The 24,018-nt window shown below is 44.9% G+C and overlaps 3 protein-coding genes and 2 long non-coding RNA genes across 5 annotated transcripts in view; 1 reads left to right on the top strand and 4 right to left on the bottom strand.

Annotated features, from left to right (window-relative positions):
• The window catches only part of LOC120910202 (gastrula zinc finger protein XlCGF26.1-like), a 1,148,070-nt gene that overhangs the window by 429,614 nt on the left and 694,438 nt on the right, over positions 1–24,018 (top strand). The window lies entirely within an intron of this gene.
• LOC120910262 lies at positions 3–1,503 on the bottom strand. Its single transcript, XR_005741467.1, has 3 exons — positions 1,375–1,503; positions 141–227; positions 3–24 (listed from the first exon to the last, which is right to left on the bottom strand). It is a non-coding gene; the product is annotated as an uncharacterized LOC120910262 (long non-coding RNA).
• LOC120910017 (gastrula zinc finger protein XlCGF26.1-like) lies at positions 3,548–20,150 on the bottom strand. Its single transcript, XM_040321853.1, has 4 exons — positions 20,045–20,150; positions 19,891–19,946; positions 7,504–7,592; positions 3,548–5,951 (listed from the first exon to the last, which is right to left on the bottom strand). Exons 1-4 carry the CDS (start codon positions 20,114–20,116, stop codon positions 4,252–4,254), a joined length of 1,917 nt encoding a protein of 638 aa, XP_040177787.1. The 5' UTR covers positions 20,117–20,150; the 3' UTR covers positions 3,548–4,251.
• On the bottom strand, positions 8,734–9,707 carry LOC120910288. The gene is made up of 3 exons (XR_005741494.1): positions 9,414–9,707; positions 8,896–9,124; positions 8,734–8,806 (listed from the first exon to the last, which is right to left on the bottom strand). It is a non-coding gene; the product is annotated as an uncharacterized LOC120910288 (long non-coding RNA).
• On the bottom strand, positions 17,110–19,081 carry LOC120910064 (gastrula zinc finger protein XlCGF26.1-like). Its single transcript, XM_040321915.1, has one exon. It carries the CDS (start codon positions 19,055–19,057, stop codon positions 17,414–17,416), a length of 1,644 nt encoding a protein of 547 aa, XP_040177849.1. The 5' UTR covers positions 19,058–19,081; the 3' UTR covers positions 17,110–17,413.

Genomic DNA, 24,018 nt, shown 5'->3' with positions numbered 1-24,018 from the left:
GTGGGTTCCCATTACTGGATCCATCTGTAGGAAACACACACACTGACTGAATACATTGTTTCTATGTGTTTATCAGATGATGGGGGATCTAGGTGGAGCCTCCATACTGCTCTCTCCTTTACAATAAAGTCTCCTCTTACCCGGTGATGTGAGGGGCGGCTGATTCTCCATCATGACGTCCTTGTAGAGATCCTTGTGTCCCAAAGACTCTCACGTTGGATAAATGACTTGGGAAAAAAAAATAAACAAATAGAAAACCTTCATAAACAGAATTCAATACCCACAGTTGACTTAGGGCGCTACACACCAATACATCTACAATCACCTCAAGCTATCACGGACAGTGCTCAATTTTACCTATAAACCTAAAACGGTAATATCCTCTAAATGTTATATAAATATAAAACCTATGGCCCGGATTCACAAAGACTTACGCCGACGTATCTAATAATACACCGCGTAAGTCCACGGATGCGCCGTCTTATCTATGCGCCTAATTCACAAGATACGCCTGAATTTTGGCTTCCTACGACCGACGTAAGTCTCCTACGCCGTTGTATCTTGGGTGCATATTTACGCTGGTCGCTAGGGGCGCTTCCATTTATTTACGCGTTGAATATGTAAATGAGCGAAATACGCCGATTCACGAACGTACTTGCGCCCGTCGCAGTAAGCTACGCCGTTTACGTAAGGCGTAAAGATAAACCACCAAATAGTTAGTCTAAGTCATGTTAGGTATGGACGTCGGAACTGCCGTCGGATTTTACGTCGTTTGCGTAAGTGGTACGTGAATGGTGCTGGGCGTAGGTTACGTTCACGTCTTATGAATTGAGCCGGCGTATCTAAGGGAGTAAATTCAACGTGATTCTGAGCATGCGCCGTTCGTTCGGCGCTTCATTTACATGGGGTCACAATTCATTTTAATACAACACGCCCACTACCCGCCTACTTTGAATTAGGCGGGCTTACGCCGGCCCATTTACGCTACGCCGCCGTAACTTAGGGAGCAAGTGCTTTGTGAATACTGGTCTTGCCTCTCTATGTTACGTCGGCGTAGCGCATATGAGCTGCACTACGCCCGCTCAAATATACGCCGCTCTACCTGAATCCGGGCCTATGAATGTTCATATCCAGTTACATTTTTGCATTTAGAAATGCACCCAACTACTTTTTACAACAATCTACGGAGCTGCTCAGTATTAGTTCCTGAGGGAATCCATTCCGTATTTCAACAGCTGTTATTGTGAAGAAGCCTTTCTATATGTGAAAGTGAATTCTCTTTATCTCCTGACATAAAGAGTTCCCCCTATTCCTTTTACGAGGGGGTTACTGGGTGTAAATATATAATAATAATAAAATATAAAATAATATTACCTCCTCTGCTGCTACTTCTAGCAATGTTTCCTTTCTACTTCATCCCGACCCTCCTCTCACCCGGAACTTCCTATATGTACACTTCCTGTCTGTACCTGACATCACTTCCTATCTGTACCTGACATCACTTCCTGTCTTTGCGTTCCACTGACAATAAGTGAGATCATCACCTTGTGTTGAATATAAATACGGCCGACAATGTTGTGATCCATCATGTTGCCCTCTGCCTTGTGGTCCGTCCATTTTTCTATTATGATATATCGATGATTACACTTACAAATTTTACATGAAAATCTTTATAAAAATATATGATTATCTTTTACAATGTTTTAATTTGATTTCCAATCTACATGGGACTAATTTATTTCATACAGTGTATATATATATATATATCTATAATCTCGCGTACACACGGTCGGAATTTCCGACAAGAAAAGTTTGATGAGAGCTTTTGGTCAGAAATTCCGACCGTGTGTAGCCTCCATCTGACTTTTTCTGTCGGAATTTCCGACAGCAAAAATATAAGAGCTGGTTCTCAATTTTTCAGACGGGAAACGTTCTTGTCGGAACTTCCGATCGTCTGTATGCAATTCCGACGCGCAAAAAAAGAACGCATGCTCGGAATCAATTCGACGTATGCTCGGAATCAATTCGACGCATGCTCGGAATTATTGAACTTAATTTTTCTCGGTTGTACATCACCACGTTCTTGACGATCGTCATTTTGCGTGACCGTGTATATGCAACACAAGTTTGAGCCGACATTCCGTCAGGAAAAAAAAAATGCACGGTTTTCTTGTCGGAATTTACGATCGTGTGTACGCGGCATAAGCCTCCTGGTCTGGACAAAGCTTGGTTACGTAAGGCCCTGTACACACGAGCAGACATGTCTGATGAGACCGTTTTCAGAGGACATGTCTGCTGGGAGCATTTGGTCTGATGTGTGTACACACCATCAGACCAAAATCCCAGCGGACAGAGAACGCAGTGACGTAGAAGACACCGACATTCTCTAACACGCGAGTTCAATGCTTCCACGCATGCGACGAATCAATTCGACGCATGCGCATGCTAAGAAACTTTTGTCCACTGGAAACCTGTCCGCTAGGCCGGAAAACTGTCCGCTAGGCCCTACACACGGTCGGACACGTCCGCGGAAACTGGTCCGCGGACCAGTTTCAGCGGACATGTTCGGTCGTGTGTACAAGGCCTAAGAGCTGTCTGTGTAACTTATCCATATTACCTTATTTCTCTTTTCTTTTCTCGAACTTTTTCTGTCCTAGGATTTGCCTTGCGCATGTGTATGTCCATTGTAACCATACAGTGGAAACCTCGGATTGCGAGTAACACAGTTAAAAAATCCTAACTCGGTTTTCCTGCAAAACTAGTAGGATTTAGGCCAAAGCGGTGTGCAGTACCGCGTTTGGCCTGAGGTGAGGGGGGGGGCGCCGGAGCTGAACGGCGCCGTTCGGAAATGCTCAGAAATACTCCGTTCTCAAGCCTTTCCGAGGTCAGCCAAGCTGTCCCCGGGCCTTTCCGGCCGTTTCAGAGGCTCTCTGGCGCCCCTCCGCCACCTCTGGTCGCATGCGGTATTGCATGCCATTGAAGTCAATGTGGAACAAATAATTTTAGTTTCCATTGACTTCAATGGGGAAACTCGCTATCGGCATTCCTCTATTCATGCTGACAGCGCGTGAGTAGAGGAGAGTCGATAAGCGGCTCCCCTGACAGGGGGGTCTGCACATATATTCAGTGCATTGATTATCAGTGCAGCTCCATCAGCAATCCAGGCCAGTCCCCACCAGTGTTGCCAATCAGTGCCCATCGATGCTGCTAATCAGTGCCACCTATCAATGTCCATCAGTGCTGCATATTAGTGTCTCATCAGTGCAGCTTCATCAGTGCAGCTTCATCAGTGAAGGAGAAAAACTTGTAATTTGCTAAATTTTATAACAAAAACTTAGAAAAACTTTTTTTTTTCAAAAAATGTTGGTCTTTTTAATTTGTTTAGCAAAAAAATAAAACCCCAGTGCTGATTAAATACCACCAAAAGAAAGCTTCTATTTTTAAAAAAAAACATCATATGTGTACAGTGTTGCATGAATTGTCATTTAAGTATGACAGCGCTGAAAGCTGAAACTTGTCCTGGGCAGGAAGAGGGGAAAGTGCCCGGTATTGAAGGGGTTAATTTTTTAATATTTTTTTTTTACATTTTTTTTGTTTTAACTTTATTGCTATCATAAGGAATGAACAACATCCCATGGGCCATGACATGTCCTCTTTATGGAGAGATCTGGAGTCTATTAGACCCTCCAGTGACCTCCAATGCAGCCAATCAGGTAAGCAGAAAGGAGGACCTGGAAATCAGGACCCCTCGTCACTTTTGGTTCCCAGGGGGGGGACATCATTGGTTCCCCCGCCGGTTGCAGCGGTCCCGGGCTCTGTGGTCAGACGGGTGAACCCGGGAAAGGCGGCGGTGCTAGGGCTCTTTTGTCAGTCTGGAGTCTAGACTGACTCCATTGCAGCCAATCAGGTTAGCAGAGAGGAGGACCCGGAAATCAGGACCCCTCGTCGCTTTCGGTTTCCAGAGGGGGCGGAACGCCGGTTGCAGCGGCCCCGGGCTCCGTGGTCAGACGGGTGAACCCGGGAAAGGCGGCGGTGCCAGGGTTCCTTTGTCAGCCTGGAGTCTATTAGACCCTCCAGTGACCTCCAACACGGCCAATCAGGTAAGCAGAGAGGAGGACCCGGAAGTGAGGAATCCTCTTCCTTTATCAGTGAAACACTTCCCGCATCCAAACGTGAATGAGGCCGCTCGTCCGTGTGACTTCTTCGGTGTATACAAAGCCCTCTATTGTCAGTAAACCATTTCTCGCACACTCAACATGAGAAAGGACGCTCCCCTGTGTGTATTTTCTGGTGTAAAAGGAGGTGATCAACCCTAGGAAAGCATTTCCCGCACACTGAACAGGAAAAAGGACGCTCGCCGGTATGAATTCTCTGGTGCCTAAGAAGGCTTTCTTTCAAAGTGAAGCATTTCCCGCACTCTGGACATGAAAATGGACGCTCACCCGTGTGAACTCTCTGGTGTCTAAGAAGTTTTCCTTTATCAATGAAACATTTCCCGCACTCTGTGCATGAAAAAGGACGGTCACCCGTGTGAATTCTCTGGTGTATAAGAAGTTTTCCTTTATCACTGAAACTTTTCCCACACTCTGCACATGAATGAGGAAGCTGATCCGTGTGACTTCTTTGGTGTCTAAGAAGTCCTCTTTTGCTAGTAAAACATTTCCCGCACACTGAACATGAAAAAGGACGCTCCCCTGTGTGTACTCTCTGGTGTATAAGAAGTCTGCTGTTCTCGGCGAAACATTTCCCGCACACTGAACATGAAAAAGGACGCTCCCCCGTATGTGTTTTCTGGTGTAGAAGAAGGCCGCTGTTCTCAGCGAAACATTTCCCGCACTCTGAACAAGAAAAAGGACGCTCACCCGTGTGACGTCTCTGGTGCTTAAGAAGGTGATGAACCCTAAGAAAGCACTTCCCGCACTCTAAACAAGTAAAAGGACGCTCACTGATGTGACTTCTCTGGTGTTTACCAAGGTCCTCTTTCAGAGCAAAACATTTCCCGCACTCTGAACATGAATGAGGACGCTCACCGGTATGAACTGACTGGTGTCTGCGAAGGTTCTTTTTCGTAGTGAAACATTTTCCGCACTCGGAACACGAAAAGGGACGCTCCCCCGTGTGACTTTTCTGGTGTCCAATAAGTTTTGCTTTATCGATGAAACATTTCTCGCATTCTGAACATGAAAAAGGACGCTCACCAGTGTGAATTCTCTGATGTGTACGAAGAATTCCCATCCTAGTGAAACATTTTCCGCACTCCGAACATGAAAAAGGACGCTCCCCTGTGTGGCTCCTTAGGTGTCGAACAAGTGTTATTTTGGCAGCAAAGTATTTCCTGCACTCTGAACATGAATAAGTACGCTTACCCGTGGGATCCCTATCAAATAAAGAAGACACCTTGGGATTGGATGGATGGCTTGCTTGAATCGCACTGTTAGATCTCAGATGGACATCTGAGGTCATAGTATGGGATTTATCAGAAGGTTCCTCAGGATTAGAAGGATCCATTGATCTTAGATGGAAATCTGATGTCATAGTATGGGATTTATGGGCATCTGAGGTCATAGTATGGGATAGATGGTCATCTGATGTCATAGTATGGGATAGATGGACATCTAAAGTCATAGTATGGGATAGATGGACATCTGATGTCATAGTATGGGATTTATCAGAAGGTTCTTCAGGATTGGAGGGATCCATTGATCTAAGATGGTTATCTGAGGTCATAGTATGGGATAGATGGACATCTGATGTCATAGTATGGGGTTTATCAGAAGATTCCTCAGGATTAGAAGGATCCATTGATCCCTCCAGATGGGAAGGTCTTTGATGTGCGGTTGGAATAATGGGATCTTCTCCTGGAGAACATTGTGTGATGTCATCATCTTCTGCCTTGAAATCTGGAGATAAAATTGTATCTCCCTTCGAGGTTTTCAGAACAAAGCGTCCATCTGTAAGACAACCAATTTTTGAATAAAAAATAAAATTAAAATGAAAGTCTTAAATTCCTATTGCGAATCGCGTTCGTCTGTATGCAATTATGACGTGCAAAAAAAACGCGCATGCAGAAGAGCCGAACTGCCTATTGAACTTCATTGATCTCGGCATACGTGTTGTACGTCACCGTGTTCTTGACGTTCTGAATTTAAGCGTGACCATGTGTATGCAAGACAATTTTGAGCCGTTTTCCTGCTGGAAAAAAAATACGGTTTTCCTGTCGGAAAAAACTGATCGTGTGTACAGGGCATAAGGTCCTGGTATGGATTGGGGGGCGAACGCCACGCCATTTTTTATTTTTATATTGCCGGCAATGGTATTGTATTGCCGCAATTTATATATAATTTTTCTTTCTTTATAAATGTCAGTTTTGCTGCAGCAGGTTCTATACATGCTACAGATGCACCACTTTACAGGCAGACTAAGGGCACTCCCAGGCACTATATTTAAAATAATTTTTAATTTTTATTGTTTAAAAAACATTGTGCATTGATGCATGTCCCCCAGGGCAGTACCCAAACCCCATACCCCTTTTTATGGCCAATAACTTACATTTAAGCCTTCAAAATGGAGACTAATGATTTTTCAAGTTCGGATCCCATAGACTTTAATAGAATTTGTAGCTCGGGTCAGAACTTTTTACATATTCTGGAGTTCTGGTGCGAACCGGGGGGGCATTTTGGCCCATCTCTGTTACAGAGCAAGGTGGGATGACAGCTTTACACACAGCCTATTTCCTATTTTCTTTATAAATGTCAGTTTTTTGCTGCAGCAGGTTCTATACATGGTAAAGATGCGCCACTTTACAGGCAGACTAAGGGGATCCCCCAGGCACTATATTTAAAGGAATTTTTCATTTTTATTGTTTATAAAACATTGTGCATTGATGCATGTCCCCCAGGGCAGTACCTGAACCCCATACCCCTTTTTATGGCCAATAACTTACATATAAGCCTTCAAGTTGGGGACTTATCATTTTTCAAGTTCGGGCCCCATTGACTTTAATAGAATTTGTGGCTCGGGTCAGAACTTTTAACATATTCTGGAGTTCTGGTGCGAACCAGGGGGGGGGGGGGGTGGGCGTTTCGGCCCATCTCTGTTACAGAGCAAGGTGGGGTGCCAGCTTTACAAACAGCCTATTTCCGGCACACAGTTGCCTGGCTTTGGTCAGCCGAGATGTGGTATCCTTAGTAATGGAGGAGGTCCACTAGTAGAGGGGCTCCCATCTAAATGATTAGTCAGTATTATAACTATTATCATAAAATGTATTGATATCATGATCAGGAGGGTACCATTGTGTTGGGGGACACAAATGTAACACAAGGTATGTACTGTATCTGTATCAGTGCATTCAATTTGTAGGAATGGATGAAGATGGGTCATAAAGCTGGAGGAGATGAAAAAGTTGGGAAATTTGTCTCAACCCAACAATGTAAACACATATTTTATACTCATATAATGAAATAAAAAAGTGAAGTGTTTCGACAATTAGTGTTTATGACTTACTTGTGTCCTTATGTAGAGAAGATTCCTCCTGTTTACTTTCCATAATCATCTCCCCCTCCTCCATAGACTGCTGATCTCCACTCACCAACCTCTCTTCTTCTTCTTTAACCTCAACTTTGATGTCTTTCCTTTCTTCACTCTAAACCCCAAAGATGATAGAAAAGGAACAATAGATTATATAGAAGAATGTTCTCTCATAGAACTATATTCGAGTTCTTTGTCCCCAGTCCCATCTACCTGATCATTCTCTTTATAGGTGTGATCTTCCTGGGTGGAATCCTGGGAATACAGAGGACCTCCCTCCTCCATAGACTGCTGATCTCCACTCACCAACCGCTCTTCTTCTTCTTCTTCTTCTTCTTCTTCTTCTTCTTCTTTAACCTCAAATTTGATGTCTTTCCGTTCTTCACCCTAAACCCCAAAGATAATGGAATGCATTTAGAACAAGAAATTACATAGAAGAATGTCTACTTAAAATTCGTTTTGCGTTCTATTTGGCCAGTCCCATCTACCTGCTTATTCTCCTTGTAACTGTGATCTTTCTGGGTGGAATTCCAGGAACTAATAGGACCTCTTTCCTCCGTAGACTGCTGATCTCCACCTTCCAACATCTCTTCCTCTTCTTTAGCTGTTATATCCTTTGGTTCTTCACCCTACATCCCAAAGATAAAGAACATTTTAGTATCAAGAGATTACATAGTAGAATGTCCTCTCGTAGAACACATTTTGAGTTCTTTTTGCCCAGTCCCATCTACCTGATCATCCTCTGTAGAGTTCTGATGTTCCTGGGGGGAATCCCGGAAACACAGCAGACCTCTCTCCTTCATAGACTGCTGATCTCCACTCACCAACATCTCTTCTTCTTCCTCTTTAACCTCAACTGTGATGTCATTCAGTTCCTCATCCTAAACCCCAAAGATGATAGAATACATTTATTCAAAGGAAAAAGATTACATAGAATGTCTTGTCAGAGCTTGGAATGATTTTTTTAGGTCTACATACTCAGATTCACCTACCTGGTGATGGTGGGGGATGGTGTGACCTTCCTGTGTGGAATCCCGGGAATACAGAGGACGAGGACATCTCTCTGGTGGGTTCCCATTACTGGATCCATCTGTAGGAAACACACACACTGACTGAATACATTGTTTCTATGTGTTTATCAGATGATGGGGGATCTAGGTGGAGCCTCCGTACTGCTCTCTCCTTTACAATAAAGTCTCCTCTTACCCGGTGATGTGAGGGGCAGCTGATTGTCCATGTGTCCTTCTAAATACTCCCCTTCCTCACGTTGGATTAATGGCTTCAAAAAATATTGAAAAGACTTGTTTAACCAATAGAAAAAATAAATGAATAGGAAACCTCCATATATACGTAGATTCCTATACCCACAGTTGACTTAGAGCAGCCGTCATTAAATGGCGGATCGCGGTCCAAACACGGACTGAGCGAGGTTCCTGTCCGGACCGTCAGTCCACGAGTCTTATGTACCATATCCCCGCTTGCTCAGCAGTCATTGGTTGCTGGAACCGTAGACATCCCACAAAACAATGATCTATTTCAACTCTTCAAGGTCCATAATACGGCTACCATCACCTCAAGCATGTTATCACCTAAAAACCTAAAATATTAATATCCTGTAAATGTTTAATAAATATAAAACCCAAAAAATTAAATATCTAGTTATATTTTTTGCGTTTAGAAAGAAATTTAACTACTTTTTAAAACAATCTACGGAGCCGCCCAGTACTTGTTCCTGAGTCCATTCCGTATTTTAACAGCTCTTATTGTGAAGAAGCCTTTCTGTATGTGGAGGGTAAATCTCTTTTCCTATAGATGAAAAGAGTGCCCCCTATTCCTTTTATGGGGGGAGGGTTACTGGGTGTAAATATAAAATACGATCTTATTACCTCTATTGCTGCCAGTTCCAGGAAGTTCTCTACTTCCCCTCTGATTCACCTCTCACCCGGAACTTCCTTTTTATACTCTTGCATCACTTCCTGTCTGCAACTGACATCACTTCCTGTCTTTGCGTTCCACTGACAATACGTTAGATCGCCACTTTGTGTTGAATATACATATCGCAACCTATGTTACATTCCATCATTTTGCCCTCTGCCTTGTGGTCCGTCCATTCTTCTTTCAGGTTATATCGATGATTACACTCACAGATTATACATGAAAATATTTATATAAATATATGGTTTATTTTACTGTTTTATAATACTGTTTTAATTTCATTAGCAATATACAGAGGACTTTATTTCATATATATATATATATATATATATATATATGTGGATGGACATCTCATCGCTGGATCCTGGACCTGGATGAAGAGAAGATCTTCTCATCGCTGGACCCCGGAGAGGAGATCACCCTTCGCAGGATACCGACAGCGTTGGAGTGGAGACCGAGAGTGTGGGGTCTTCCAGATTCTGATAAGCCCCCCCGCCCGCAGACCCCCACAACCACCAGGCAGGGGTTGTGAGGATGAGGCCCTTGTCCCCATCAACATGGGGACATTGTGCTTTGAGGGGGCCACAGACCCCCAAAGCATCCTCCCAATGTTAAGGGCATGTGGCCTGGTACGGTTCAGGAGGGGGCAGGGCGCTCTCTCGTACCCCATCTTTTCCTGCGGCCTGCCAGGTTGCGTGCTCAGATAAAGGGTCTGGTGTGGATTTTGGGGGGGAATTTTTTTTTTAAATTTGGGGTGGAGTTCCCCTTAAAATCCATACCAGACCTAAAGGGTCTGGAATAAATATTTGGGGGGAACCCCCACATAATTTTTTTTTTATTTGACGCAGGGTTCCCCTTAATATCCATACCAGATCTGAAGGCCCTGGTAATTGAATTTGGGGGGACCCCCAAGCATTATTTTTTTATGAATGACTTTTCTCTGTATTGTCGGGAGCTGACAATTCATTATAGCCACGAGTAGTTTTAAATTACTTATTTTCCTTCAGAAATGACATTTTGTGCAGACAGTTCTAAACACGGGAAACGAGCACTACTTTACAGGCATACTATACACCCCCCCAGGTACGAAATTTAAAGGAACATATTTCAATTTTATTGTTTCACTGTAAACATTATTAAAATCACTGCTCCCGAAAAAACTGAAGTTTTTAAAACTTTTTTTGCATTGATACATATCCCCTGGGGCAGGACCCGGGTCCCCAAACACTTTTTATGACAATAACCTGCATATTAGCCTTTAAAATTAGCACTTTAGGTTTATAAACGTTCGAGTCCCATATGCCGCGTACACACGACAGTTTTTTCGGGTTGTAAAAAATGAAGTTTTTTTTAAATGATCGTGTGTAGGTTCCAGAGCATTTTTCACGACATGAAAAATGGGCATTAACAATTTAGAACATGCTCTAATTTTTCACATCATCGTTGGTTTTAAACGTCGTAAAAAATGGTCGTGTGTAGGCTTTAACGACGTGAAAAAAACGTGCATGCTCAGAAGCAAGTTATGAGACGGGAGCGATCGTTCTGGTAAAACTAGCGTTCGTAATGGAGTAAGCACATTCATCACGCTGTAACAGACTTAAAAGCGCAAATCGTCTTTTACTAACACAAAATCAGCATAATCAGCCCAAAGGGTGGCGCCATCCGAATGGAACTTCCCCTTTATAGTGCCGTTGTACGTGTTGTACGTCACCGCGCTTTGCTAGAGCATTTTCTTTTTCACGATCGTGTGTAGGCAAGACCGGCTTAACAATAATCGGGTTGAAAAAGATGTAGTTTTTTCTAGACCATTAAAAACGTCATTTTTTACAACCTGAAAAATGGTTGCGTGTACGCGGCAATAGACTTCAACGGGGTTCTAAAGTTCACACAAACTTTTGGTCTGTTCGCAGGTTCTGGTGAGAACCGAACTGGGGGGTGTTTGGCTCATCCCTACCGCCTAGTAGTGTGTCCTCATTAGTGCCCATCAGTGCCACCTATTATGCCGCATAGACACAACCGTTTTTCGGGTTGTAAAAAATTAAGTTTTTAATGGTCTAGAAAAAACAATGTTTTTTTCAACCCGATCAGTAAAAAAACGGCCTTGCCTACACACGATCGTGAAAAAAAAATGCTCTAGCAAAGCGCGGTGACCAGTGGCGGCTGGTGCTCAAATTGTTTGGGGGGGCGCAATCGAAAAAAATAAAACAATTGCAGCCTCACTGGGCCCATCAATTATCACCACTGTGCCATGCCATCAAAACGCAACCACTGTGCCATGCCATCAAACACAGCCACTATGCCATCAATTGTCACCACTTTGCCATGCCATCAATTGTCACCACTTTGCCATGCCATCAATTGTCACCACTTTGCCATGCCATCAATTGTCACCACCGTGCCATCAATTGTCACCACTGTGCCATGCCATCAATTGTTACCACTGTGCCATCAATTGTCACCACTGTGCCATCAATTGTCACCACTGTGCCATGCCATCAATTGTTACCACTGTGCCATCAATTGTCACCACTGTGCCACCAATTGTCACCACTGTGCCACCAATTGTCACCACTGTGCCCATCAATTGTCACCACTGTGCCATGCCATCAATTGTTACCACTGTGCCATCAATTGTCACCACTGTGCCATGCCATCAATTGTCACCACTTTGCCATGCCATCAATTGTCACCACTGTGCCATGCCATCAATTGTCACCACTGTGCCATGCCATCAATTGTTACCACTGTGCCACCAATTGTCACCACTGTGCCATGCCATCAATTGTCACCACTGTGCCACCAATTGTCACCACTGTGCCACCAATTGTCACCACTGTGCCATGCCATCAATTGTTACCACTGTGCCATCAATTGTCACCACTGTGCCATGCCATCAATTGTTACCACTGTGCCACTAATTGTCACCACTGTGCCACCAATTGTCACCACTGTGCCATGCCATCAATTGTTACCACTGTGCCATCAATTGTCACCACTGTGCCATCAATTGTCACCACTGTGCCACCAATTGTCACCACTGTGCCATGCCACCAATTGTCACCACTGTGCCCACCAATTGTCACCACTGTGCCATGCCATCAATTGTTACCACTGTGCCACCAATTGTCACCACTGTGCCATGCCATCAATTGTCACCACTGTGCCACCAATTGTCACCACTGTGCCATGCCATCAATTGTTACCACTGTGCCATCAATTGTCACCACTGTGCCATGCCATCAATTGTTACCACTGTGCCATCAATTGTCACCACTGTGCCATCAATTGTCACCACTGTGCCATGCCATCAATTGTTACCACTGTGCCATCAATTGTCACCACTGTGCCACCAATTGCTCAAATTGTTTGGGGGGGCGCAATCGAAAAAAATAAAACAATTGCAGCCTCACTGGGCCCATCAATTATCACCACTGTGCCATGCCATCAAAACGCAACCACTGTGCCATGCCATCAAACACAGCCACTATGCCATCAATTGTCACCACTTTGCCATGCCATCAATTGTCACCACTTTGCCATGCCATCAATTGTCACCACTTTGCCATGCCATCAATTGTCACCACCGTGCCATCAATTGTCACCACTGTGCCATGCCATCAATTGTTACCACTGTGCCATCAATTGTCACCACTGTGCCATCAATTGTCACCACTGTGCCATGCCATCAATTGTTACCACTGTGCCATCAATTGTCACCACTGTGCCACCAATTGTCACCACTGTGCCACCAATTGTCACCACTGTGCCCATCAATTGTCACCACTGTGCCATGCCATCAATTGTTACCACTGTGCCATCAATTGTCACCACTGTGCCATGCCATCAATTGTCACCAATTTGCCATGCCATCAATTGTCACCACTGTGCCATGCCATCAATTGTCACCACTGTGCCATGCCATCAATTGTTACCACTGTGCCACCAATTGTCACCACTGTGCCATGCCATCAATTGTCACCACTGTGCCACCAATTGTCACCACTGTGCCACCAATTGTCACCACTGTGCCATGCCATCAATTGTTACCACTGTGCCATCAATTGTCACCACTGTGCCATGCCATCAATTGTTACCACTGTGCCACTAATTGTCACCACTGTGCCACCAATTGTCACCACTGTGCCATGCCATCAATTGTTACCACTGTGCCATCAATTGTCACCACTGTGCCATCAATTGTCACCACTGTGCCACCAATTGTCACCACTGTGCCATGCCACCAATTGTCACCACTGTGCCCACCAATTGTCACCACTGTGCCATGCCATCAATTGTTACCACTGTGCCATGCCACCAATTGTCACCACTGTGCCATGCCATCAATTGTCACCACTGTGCCACCAATTGTCACCACTGTGCCATGCCATCAATTGTTACCACTGTGCCATCAATTGTCACCACTGTGCCATGCCATCAATTGTTACCACTGTGCCATCAATTGTCACCACTGTGCCATCAATTGTCACCACTGTGCCATGCCATCAATTGTCACCACTGTGCCATGCCATCAATTGTCACCACTGTGCCATGCCATCAATTGTTACCACTGTGCCACTAATTGTCACCACTGTGCCACCAATTGTCACCACTGTGCCATGCCATCAATTGTTACCACTGTGCCACTAATTGTCACCACTGTGCCATGCCACCAATTGTCACCACTGTGCCCACCAATTGTCACCACTGTGCCCACCAATTGTCACCACTGTGCCCACCAATTGTCACCACTGTGCCCACCAATTGTCACCACTGTGCCCACCAATTGTCACCACTGTGCCCATCAATTGTCACCACTGTGCCCATCAATTGTCACCACTGTGCCCATCAATTGTCACCACTGTGCCCATCAATTGTCACTGTCCAGACATCCATCCACCTCGGAGCTTTATATTATAACCTGCTGGGACTTGTAGTTCTCCATCATCTCCTGGGGCTCAGGTGCATGCAATCCACCATATTTGTTCAGTTTTTCTCACTGCTGGGACTTGTAGTCCCATAGAGGGTGGATTGCATGCACCTGAGCCCCAGGAGATGATGGAGAACTACAAGTCCCAGCAGTCTAAATACAATAACAGGCTCCAAGGTGAATGGGTGGGGATCAGGCAGTGCACCGCTGTCCGCTGATGACCTAATGGGGCAATAAATCAAATCAAATCCATTTTGAACTGAATTCTGTGGCTTGGCTGGCTTACCTTAGCAGCGCCAGCTCCGCTCGGGCAGTGTGAACTTCAGAGAAAGTGGGGGGGAGGAGAGGAGACTTACACAATGACAGGACTCGGAGTGAACTAGGGGGGGAGGGGAGGGGGCCCCTTCCCCTCCCCCCCTAGTTCACTCCGAGTCCTGTCAGTGTGTAAGTTCAGTGAGAAGCAGAAGCAGTAGCCCCCCTCCCCCCCCCAGTTCACTCCGAGCTCTGTCATCTAAGTTCAGTGACAACTGACAAGCAGCAGCGGCAGCCCCTCTCCCCCCCCCCCCCCCCCCCCAGTTCACTCCGAGTCCTGCCGCCCAGACCCACTCCGCTCCGGATCAGCAGTGTGCACTCGCAACAGCTTCAGGTCCCCCCCCCCCCACACTTCAATGTGCCGATCAGACGTCTGATCGGCACACTGAAGTGGGGGGGGGGGGGACCCGAAGCTGTTGCGAGTGCACACTGCTGATCCGGAGCGGAGTGTGGCGGCGGGACTCGGAGTGAACTCCGGGTGGGGGGGGGGCCGCCGCTGCTGCTTGTCACTGGCAGTACTAGCGCAGAGAGAAGTATTCAGCTGCGGTGGGGCTCGGTGGTGGTGGCGGGGCTGGCAGGCAATGGATGCGGGGGTGCTGCTGGTGCTGGAGTGGGGGAAGGAGCCGGTCTGTTCCTTACCTTCAATGGTTGGCGCCGCTCCTCTATGATGCCCCCACACGCGCTCCAGATAACACCAGAATACCGGAAGTGATATAATATTAATGGCACTGCCCACTGACCTCTCCTTCGGTCCCCGCCGAGCCAATCCCATGAGAACACCATGCATTCTAGCAAATCAAATGACAGTGGGAGTGTGTGCGGGCGCACAGCTTGCGCCCTGCACACGCCCTAAACACGGGCAAATCAGCTTCCAAGCCTGCGATCAGCTGATTGCAGGCTGGGAAGCTTCCCATAGACCGCCGCATGTCCGGCGCCTGGTCACTCTTAAAGTGACATTTTTTTAAAAAAAAAAAATTTTTTTTTTTTTTTTTTACACAGCTTGGGGGGGCGGCGCCCGAGCGCCCCCTATGGACGGGCCGCCACTGGCGGTGACGTACAACACGTACGACGGCACTATAAAGGGGAAGTTCCATGCGGATGACGCCACCCTTTCGGCTGCTTTAGCTGATTCCGTGTTAGTAAAAGACGATTCGCGCTTTTCTGTCTGTTACAGCGTGATGAATGTGCTTACTCCATTACGAACGGTAGTTTTACCAGAACGAGCGCTCCCATCTCGTAACTTGCTTCTGAGCATGCGTGTTTTTTTCACGTCGTTAAAGCCCACACACGACCGTTTTTTACGATGTTAAAAACGTCGTGAAAAATTAGAGCATGTTCGAAATTTTTAATGCCCATTTTTTACGTCGTGAAAAATGCTCTGGAGCCCACACACGGTAGTTTTTAACGACATTAAAAAAAAAAAAAAACTTTTTTAAAACCCAGAAAACGGTCGTGTGTACGCGGCATTAGGCCTCGTACACACGATAGGTTAACCAGAGGACAATGGTCTGAGGGACCGTTTTCATCAGTCAAAACCGATGGTGTGTGGGCCCCATAGGTTATTTAACCATAGGCACAACCATCGGTTAAAAATCCACGCATGCTCAGAATCAAGTCGACGCATGCTTGGAAGCATTGAACTTCGTTTTTTTCAGCACGTCGTTGTGTTTTACGTCACCGCGTTCTGACACGATCGTTTTTTTAACCGATGGTGTGTAGGCGTGACGGACCATCAGTCAGCTTCATCGGTTAACCTAAGACAACAGTCCTTCAGACCGTTCTCATCGGATGGACTGATCGTGTGTACGAGGCTTTAGAGTCTCCTCATAGGTGTCCATCAGTGCAGCCTTAACAGTGCCCATCAGTGTCTCCTCATTACTGCCAATCAATGTAGCCTCATTAGTGCCACCTATTATTGTCTCCTCATCAGTGCCCATAAGTACAGCCTCATCAATGCCCATCAGCGCCCGCCTGTTAGTGTCTCCTCATTAGTGTCCATCAGTTCAGCCTCAACAGTGCCCATCAGTGCCGTCTATCAATGCCCATCAGTGCAGCCTCATTAGCGCCACCTATTAGTGCCCATCAGTGCTGCATATAGTGTCTCCTCATCAGTGAAGGAGAAAAAAATTGTTATTTACAACATTTTGTAACAGAAACTAAGAAAAAAAAATATTTTATTTTTTGAATTTTCGATTGTTCAACAAAAAAATGAAAAAATAACAGAGGTGATCAAATACCACCAAATAAAAGTTCTTCTGTCTCAGAAAAACGATAGAAATGTCACATGACTGCGTAATTGTCATTCAAAGTGTGAGAGCGCTGAGAATTGTCCTGGGCAGGAAGGGGTGAAAGTGTCCGGCGTTGAAGGGGTTCATTTTTTTAAATCTTTATTTCATCTAAAAAAAAAATTTTACACAATTTTTTTTTATTTTAACTTTATTGCTATCATAAGAAATGAACAACATCCCATGGGCCGTCACAGGTCCTCTTTATGGAGAGATCTGGAGTCTATTAGACCCTCCGGTGACCTCCAATGCGGCCAATCAGGTAAGCAGAGAGAAGGACCCGGAAATCAGGACCCATCGTCGCTTTCGGTTCCCAGATGGGGAGGAACGTCATTGGTTCCCCCGCCTGTTACAGCGGTCTCGGGCTCCGTGGTCAGATGGGTGAACCCGGAAAACATTTCCCGCACTATAAACATGAAAGAGGACACTAACTGGTATGAAGTCTCTGATGTCTAAGAAGGTTCTTTCTTATAGTAAAACATTTCCCGCACTCCGAACATGAAAAAGGACGCTCGCCCGTATGAATTCTCCAATGTCTCAGAAGTGTTCCTTTATCAAGGAAACACTTCCCGCACTCCGTACACGAATGAGGACGCTCACCCGTGTGACTTTTCTGGTGTTCACGCAGTTTTCCTTTGACGGTAAAACATTTCCCGCACTCGGAACATGAAAAAGGACGCTCCCCTGTGTGTGTTCTCTGGTGTGAAAGAAGGTGATCAGCCCTAGGGAAGCATTTCCCGCACACTGAGCATGAGAAAGGACGCTCGCCCGTGTGACTTCTCTGGTGTAGAAGAAGGCTCCCTTTCTGAGTGAAACATTTCCCACACTCTGAACATGAAAAAGGACGCTCGCCCGTGTGAGTTATTTGGTGTCTAAGAAGTGTTCCTTTATCAATGAAACATTTCCCGCACTCTGTACATGAAAAAGGACGCTCACTTGTGTGAATTCTCTGATGTCTAAGAAGTTTTCCATTATCAGTGAAACACTTCCCGCACTCTGAACATGAATGGGGACACTCATCCGTGTGAATTTTTTGGTGTCTACGTAGTCCTCCATCATCAGTGAAAGATTTCCCGCACTCCGTACATGAATGAGGATGCTGATCAGCGTGACATCTTTGATGTGTTTGAAGTACTCTTTTGTCAATGAAACTTTTCCCGCACGCTGAACATGAAAAAGGACGCTCCCCTGTGTGTATTCTCTGGTGTATAAGAAGTCTGTTCTTTTCAGCGAAACATTTTCCGCACTCTGAACAAGAAAAAGGAAGCTCACCCGTGTGACGTCTCTGGTGCTTAAGAAGGTGATCAACCCTAAGAAAGCATTTCCCGCACTCTGAACAAGTAAAGGGACGCTCACCCGTGTGACTTCTCTGGTGTTTAACAAGGTCTTCTTTCAAAGCGAAACATTTCCCGCACTCTGAACATGAATAAGGACGCTCACCAGTATGAACTGACTGGTGTCTATGAAGGCCCTCTTTTGTAGTAAAACATTTCCCACACTCAGGACATGAAAAGGGACGCTCCCCCGTGTGACTTTTCTGGTGTCCAATAAGTTTTGCTTTTTCGATGAAACATTTCCCGCACTCTGAACATGAAAAAGGACGCACACCAGTGTGAATTCTCTGGTGTGTACGAAGACTTCCCATCCTAATGAAAGATTTCCCGCACTCTGAACATGAAAAAGGACGTTCTCCCGTGTGCATGCTTAGGTGTCTAACAAGTGTTCCTTTGTCAGAAAAACATTTCCCGCACTCTGAACATGAAAAAGGACGCTCACCCGTGTGAATCCTCAGGTGTGCACGAAGAACTCCCATCCTAATAAAACACTTCCCACACTCTGGGCATGGAAAAGGACGCTCTCCCGTGTGAATGCTTAGGTGTCGAACAAGTGTTCCTTTGGTAGCAAAAAACTTTCCGCACTCGGAACATGAAAAGGGACGCTCCCCTGTGTGACTCCTGTTATATAAAGAAGACTCCTTGGATTTGGGTGGATGTGTTGATTGATCGGCACTGTGAGAACTTAGATGGACATCTGAGGTCATAGTATGGGATAGATGGACATCTGAGGTCATAGTATGGGATAGATGGTCATCTGATGTCATAGTGTGGGATAGATGGACATCTGATGTCATAGTGTGGGATAGATGGTCATCTGATGTCATAGTATGGGATAGATGGACATCTGACGTCATAGTATGGGATTTATTAGAAGGATCCTCAGGATTAGAAGGATCCATTGATCCCTCCAGATGGGAAAGTCTGTGATGTGTGGTTGGAATAATGGGATCTTCTCCTGGAGAACATTGTGTGATGTCATCATCTTCTGCCTTGAAATCTTGAGGTAAATTCGGATCTCCCTCCGAGGTTTTCAGAACAAAGCGTCCATCTGTAAGAAAAACATCTCTTGTAATAGAAATAAGGATGACAGGTCCTCTTTATTGAGACATCAGGGGTCCCAAAATCCCCAAATCTCTCCTTTACCTTTAATTTTGAATTTTTACACTGTCCCCCACACCCCCCCCCCTTTTTTTAAATAACTTTTATTCCTATTACAAAGAGTGTAAACATCCCTTGTAATATAAATAAAGGATGACAGGTCCTCTTCAAAAAGACCCCAAATCTCCCAATAACCTTTAACCCCTTCCAAACGGCCCCATGGTTTTGTAGGCATTGATGAAGATGGATCATAAAGCTGGAGATGAAGAAGTTGGGAAATTTGACTCAACCCAACAATCCGGCACCTAAATTCATATTTTATACTCGTATAATTATATAAAAATGTCGAAGTTTTTTGGGATTTAGTGTTTATAACTTACTTGTGTCCTTATGTAGAGAAGATTCCTCCTGTTTACTTTCCATCATCTCCTCCCCCTCCTCCATAGACTGCTGATCTTCACTCACCAACCTCTCTTCTTCTTCTTCCTCTTTATGCTCAACTTTGATGTCTTTCCGTTCTTCATTCTAAACCCCAAAGATTTATAAATAGGAACAAGAGATTACATAGAAGAATGTCCTCTCATAGAACTATTTTCAAGTTCTTTACCCCCAGTCCCATCTACCTGATCATTCTCTTTATAGGTGTGATCTTCCTGGGTGGAATCCCGGGAATACAGAGGACAACCATCCTCCATAGGCTGCTGATCTCCACTCACCAACCTCTCTTCTTCTTCCTCTTTAACCTCAACTTTGATGTCTTTCCGTTCTTCACCCTAAACCCCAAAGATAACAGAATATACTTATTCAAAGGAAAAACTTTACATAGACATGTGTTCTGTCAAAGTATGGAATGATTTTTTGTAGGTCTACATGCTCAGCTTCACCTACCTGATGATGGTGAGGGATGGTCTCATCTTCCTGTGTGGAATCCCGGAAATCCAGAGGACGGGGACATCTCTCTACTGGATCCATCTGTAGGAAACACACACACTGACTGAATACATTGTTTCTATGTGTTTATCAGATGATGGGGGATCTAGGTGGAGCCTCCGTACTGCTCTCTCCTTTACAATAATGTGCACCACCCTACAGTTTGGGCCCCACTGTTAGCTGGGAATACAGAGGACAGGCACATCTCTCTGGTGGGTTCCCACAGTTTGGGCCCCACTGTTAGCCGGGAATACAGAGGACGAGGACATCTCTCTGGTGGGTTCCCATTACTGGATCCATCTGTAGGAAACACACACACTGACTGAATACATTGTTTCTATGTGTTTATCAGATGATGGGGGATCTAGGTGGAGCCTCCGTACTGCTCTCTCCTTTACAATAAAGTCTCCTCTTACCCGGCCGACTCTTCAACAGTCTACCCGACTTCTCTTAAGATCTCCCAGGGCAAGGTTAAGAAAGATTTAAGCTCACCTCTATGTTCCAGGGCGATGATGTCAGCAAGAGTCATTTGGACACACCCACTGTTCCCAGCAGCGTACCCTATTACTATTCATTACTATTCAACTTGGGGCACCCAAAGATGTCCCAGGTCTTTTATAATCCTATAGCGTATACTAGAGAAAAAAAGTGTGCCCTGTGCCACTAAAGTGTTCAGGTTTGGCTTGAAGAAAAGGTGGCAACCCTAATTTCCGTATGTGGAGGTCAATTCTCTTTTCCTCCTGACGTAAAGAGTGCCCCCTATTCCTTTTATGGAGGGTCACTGGGTGTTAACGTAAAATAAGATCCTCTTACCTCCTTCCAGCAATGTCTCCTCACTACTTCCTCCCAACTCACCTCTCACCCGGAACTTCCTATCTATACTCTTGCATCACTTCCTGTCTCTACCTGACATCACTTCCTGTCTTTGCATTACACTGTCAATAAGTGAGATCGCCACCTTGTGTTGAATACAAATACTGCAGTCTATGTTACATTCCAATCGTTTACATGAAAACAGCATACCCACCAATCATAATGAGACTACACATTTGTATGAAACCCGTTATTAGCATCTTACTGCAATGTGGTCCTCCATATGTCACTCCTACGCGTTTCGACCCTTCTAATTATGGTCTTCTTCAAAGGGGATTTTTTATTCTATGCCGGGAAAGAAAAATATTTTTTCATGTTTCAGTCATCATTTTATATTTAAACATTACATCTAGCCACACACAATAGTGTATATTTACCAATTATGATGATGGAGAGAGGAATAAACATGTCCGGTAGTCAGAGATCTAGTTTCGGTGATCCTGGAACCATTCATGTGTCGTTTTCGCTCTCCTTGAGACAGACCCCCACCTCCAAAGAACTTACAAGACACCACTTTTTTGGAATTCCAAGGGGACAAGGAGAATAGCAAGCAAGCACCTGTCCGTATGCTACCCCAGCTTGTCCATATACTACCCTAGCCTATACATTTACTAGCCTAGCCTGTCTATATACTACCCTGGCCTGCCCCTATACTACCCTAGCCTGTCCATATACTACCTTATCCTGTCCATTTACTACCCTAGCCAGTCCATATCCTACCCTAGCCTGTCTATATCCTACCCTAGCCTGTCCATATACTGCCCTAGCCTGTTTATATACTACCCCAGCCTGTCTATATACTACCCTGGCCTGTCCATATATTACCATAGCCTGCCCCTATACTGCCCTAGCCTGTCAATTTACTACCATAGCCTCTCCATATCCTACCCTATCCTGTCCATATACCACCCTAGCCAGTCTATATACTACCCTAGCCTTCCCCTATACTGCCCTAGCCTGTCTATATACTACTTTTTTGGAATTCCAAGGGGACAAGGAGAAGAGCAAGCAAGAACCTGTCCGTATGCTACCCCAGCATGTCCATATTCTACCCTATCCTGTTCATTTACTACCCTATCCTGTCTATATACTACCCTAGCCTGCCATTATACTACCCTAGCCAGTTTATATATTACCCTAGCCTGTCCATTTACTAACCTAGCCTGTCTATATCCTACCCTAGCCTGCCCCTATACTGCCCTAGCCTGTTTATATACTACCCTAGCCTGTCTATATACTACCCTGGTCTGTCCATATATTACCCTAGCCTGTCCATATATTACCCTAGCCTGTTTATATACTACCGTAGCCTGCCCCTATACTGCCCTAGCTTATTTATTTACTACCCCAGCCTGCCCCTATGCTGCCCTAGCCTGTCCATTTACTAACCTAGCCTAGCCCTATACTACCCTATCCTGTCCATATACCATCCCTAGCCTGTCTATATACTACCCTAGCCAGTTTTTATACTACCCTAGCCTGCCACTATACTACCCTAGCCTGTCTATATACTACCCTAGCCTTCCCCTATATTACCCCAGCCTGCCATATACGACACTAGTTTGTCTATATACTACCATTTCCTGTCCAAATACTGCTTTAGCCTGTTTATTTACTACCCTAGCCTGCCCCTGTACTACCCTAGCCTGTTTATATACTACCCTAGCCTGTCCATGTACTTTCCTAGCCTTCCCCTATACTACCCTAGCCTGCCCCTATACTACCCTAGCCAGTATATATACACTACCCTAGCCTTCCCCTATACTATTCTAGCCTGTCTATAGGTAATTATTTAAGAATGCATACTGCATTGCAGGGCATACTAGCTCATTATGCCTTTGCCTTCGTTTTTTTTTATCTTGGGCATACAACCGCTTTAACGTATCATACCCTTATCCCCACATATAACATTGTTCAGTCGTTTAGTGGTATCCGACTCTTCGTGACCTCATGGTCCATAGCGCGTCAGGCTTTTCTGTCCTCCACTGCCTCCCGGAGCTTGTTTAACTTCATATTCGTTGTTTTTCCATGATGCTATCCATCCATCTTGTTTTCTGTCGTCCTGTTCTCTTTTTTCCTTCCATGTTTCCCAGCATCAACGTCTTTTCCAACGAGTCCTCTTAGGTGGCCGAAGCATTTGAGCTTTCAGCTTCAGGATCTGTCCTTCCAGTGAATATTTAGGGTTGATTTCCTTCAAGATCGACTGGTATGATCTTCTTGCCGTCCAAGGGAGTTGATATATAACATACACACAACCAATATTCGCCCATTGGACTTTAAATGAGGCATAATACAAAAGTCATAAAACATCAATTTATTGTACAAGGATTGGACACATAAAGAATGTTTGGCATATCAAGACAACGGGTTCCACCTAACAATGTCTAATGTACATCAAGCTGGTATATTTTCAAGTACAGGCTGTACATCACCAACATGATTGAAATATGGGAGAGGAATGCCCCTTGTACCTCGACGCGTTTCGTAAATACTTTCACTTCGTCAGGAGTAGATGCCTCTTTTCCTTTGAGATCACGATCTGTTTGCAAAGGTGAGTGATGATTCTCTTACCAAACACTAGCTTGATTTTTGGTACTTTGAAATTGTTTTTTTTACCACATCCATGAACTCTCTTGTGCCACCTCATTGGTTTTCCCATTGGGTGTCTTGGCCCTCTTCCACTACTTCCATGTCAGACACTGCGCAGTGGTCACTGTTGTAATATGTTGGCCGATTTATGTGGGATGATATATATATATATATATATATATATATATATATATGTGTTGTAAGT

Source organism: Rana temporaria, chromosome 8 (assembly GCF_905171775.1).
Source record: "Rana temporaria chromosome 8, aRanTem1.1, whole genome shotgun sequence".
NCBI classification, from domain to species: Eukaryota; Metazoa; Chordata; class Amphibia; order Anura; family Ranidae; genus Rana; species Rana temporaria.
The sequence above is the reverse complement of the archived record's forward strand: the minus strand, read 5'-3'. Positions and strand labels throughout refer to the sequence as shown.

Excerpts from the sequence above, each read along its gene's own strand:
- LOC120910064 (XM_040321915.1), bottom strand. The coding sequence starts at position 19,057 with ATGACCTCAGATGTCCATCTATCCCATACTATGACCTCAGATGTCCAT.
- LOC120910017 (XM_040321853.1), bottom strand. The coding sequence starts at position 20,116 with ATGGAGGATGGTTGTCCTCTGTATTCCCGGGATTCCACCCAGGAAGAT. Across the intron at positions 19,947-20,044 it reads CCTATAAAGAGAATGATCAG|AATGAAGAACGGAAAGACAT; the intron begins GTAGATGGGACT and ends TTTGGGGTTTAG. Across the intron at positions 5,952-7,503 it reads TTCTCTACATAAGGACACAA|ATGGACGCTTTGTTCTGAAA; the intron begins GTAAGTCATAAA and ends GTTGTCTTACAG.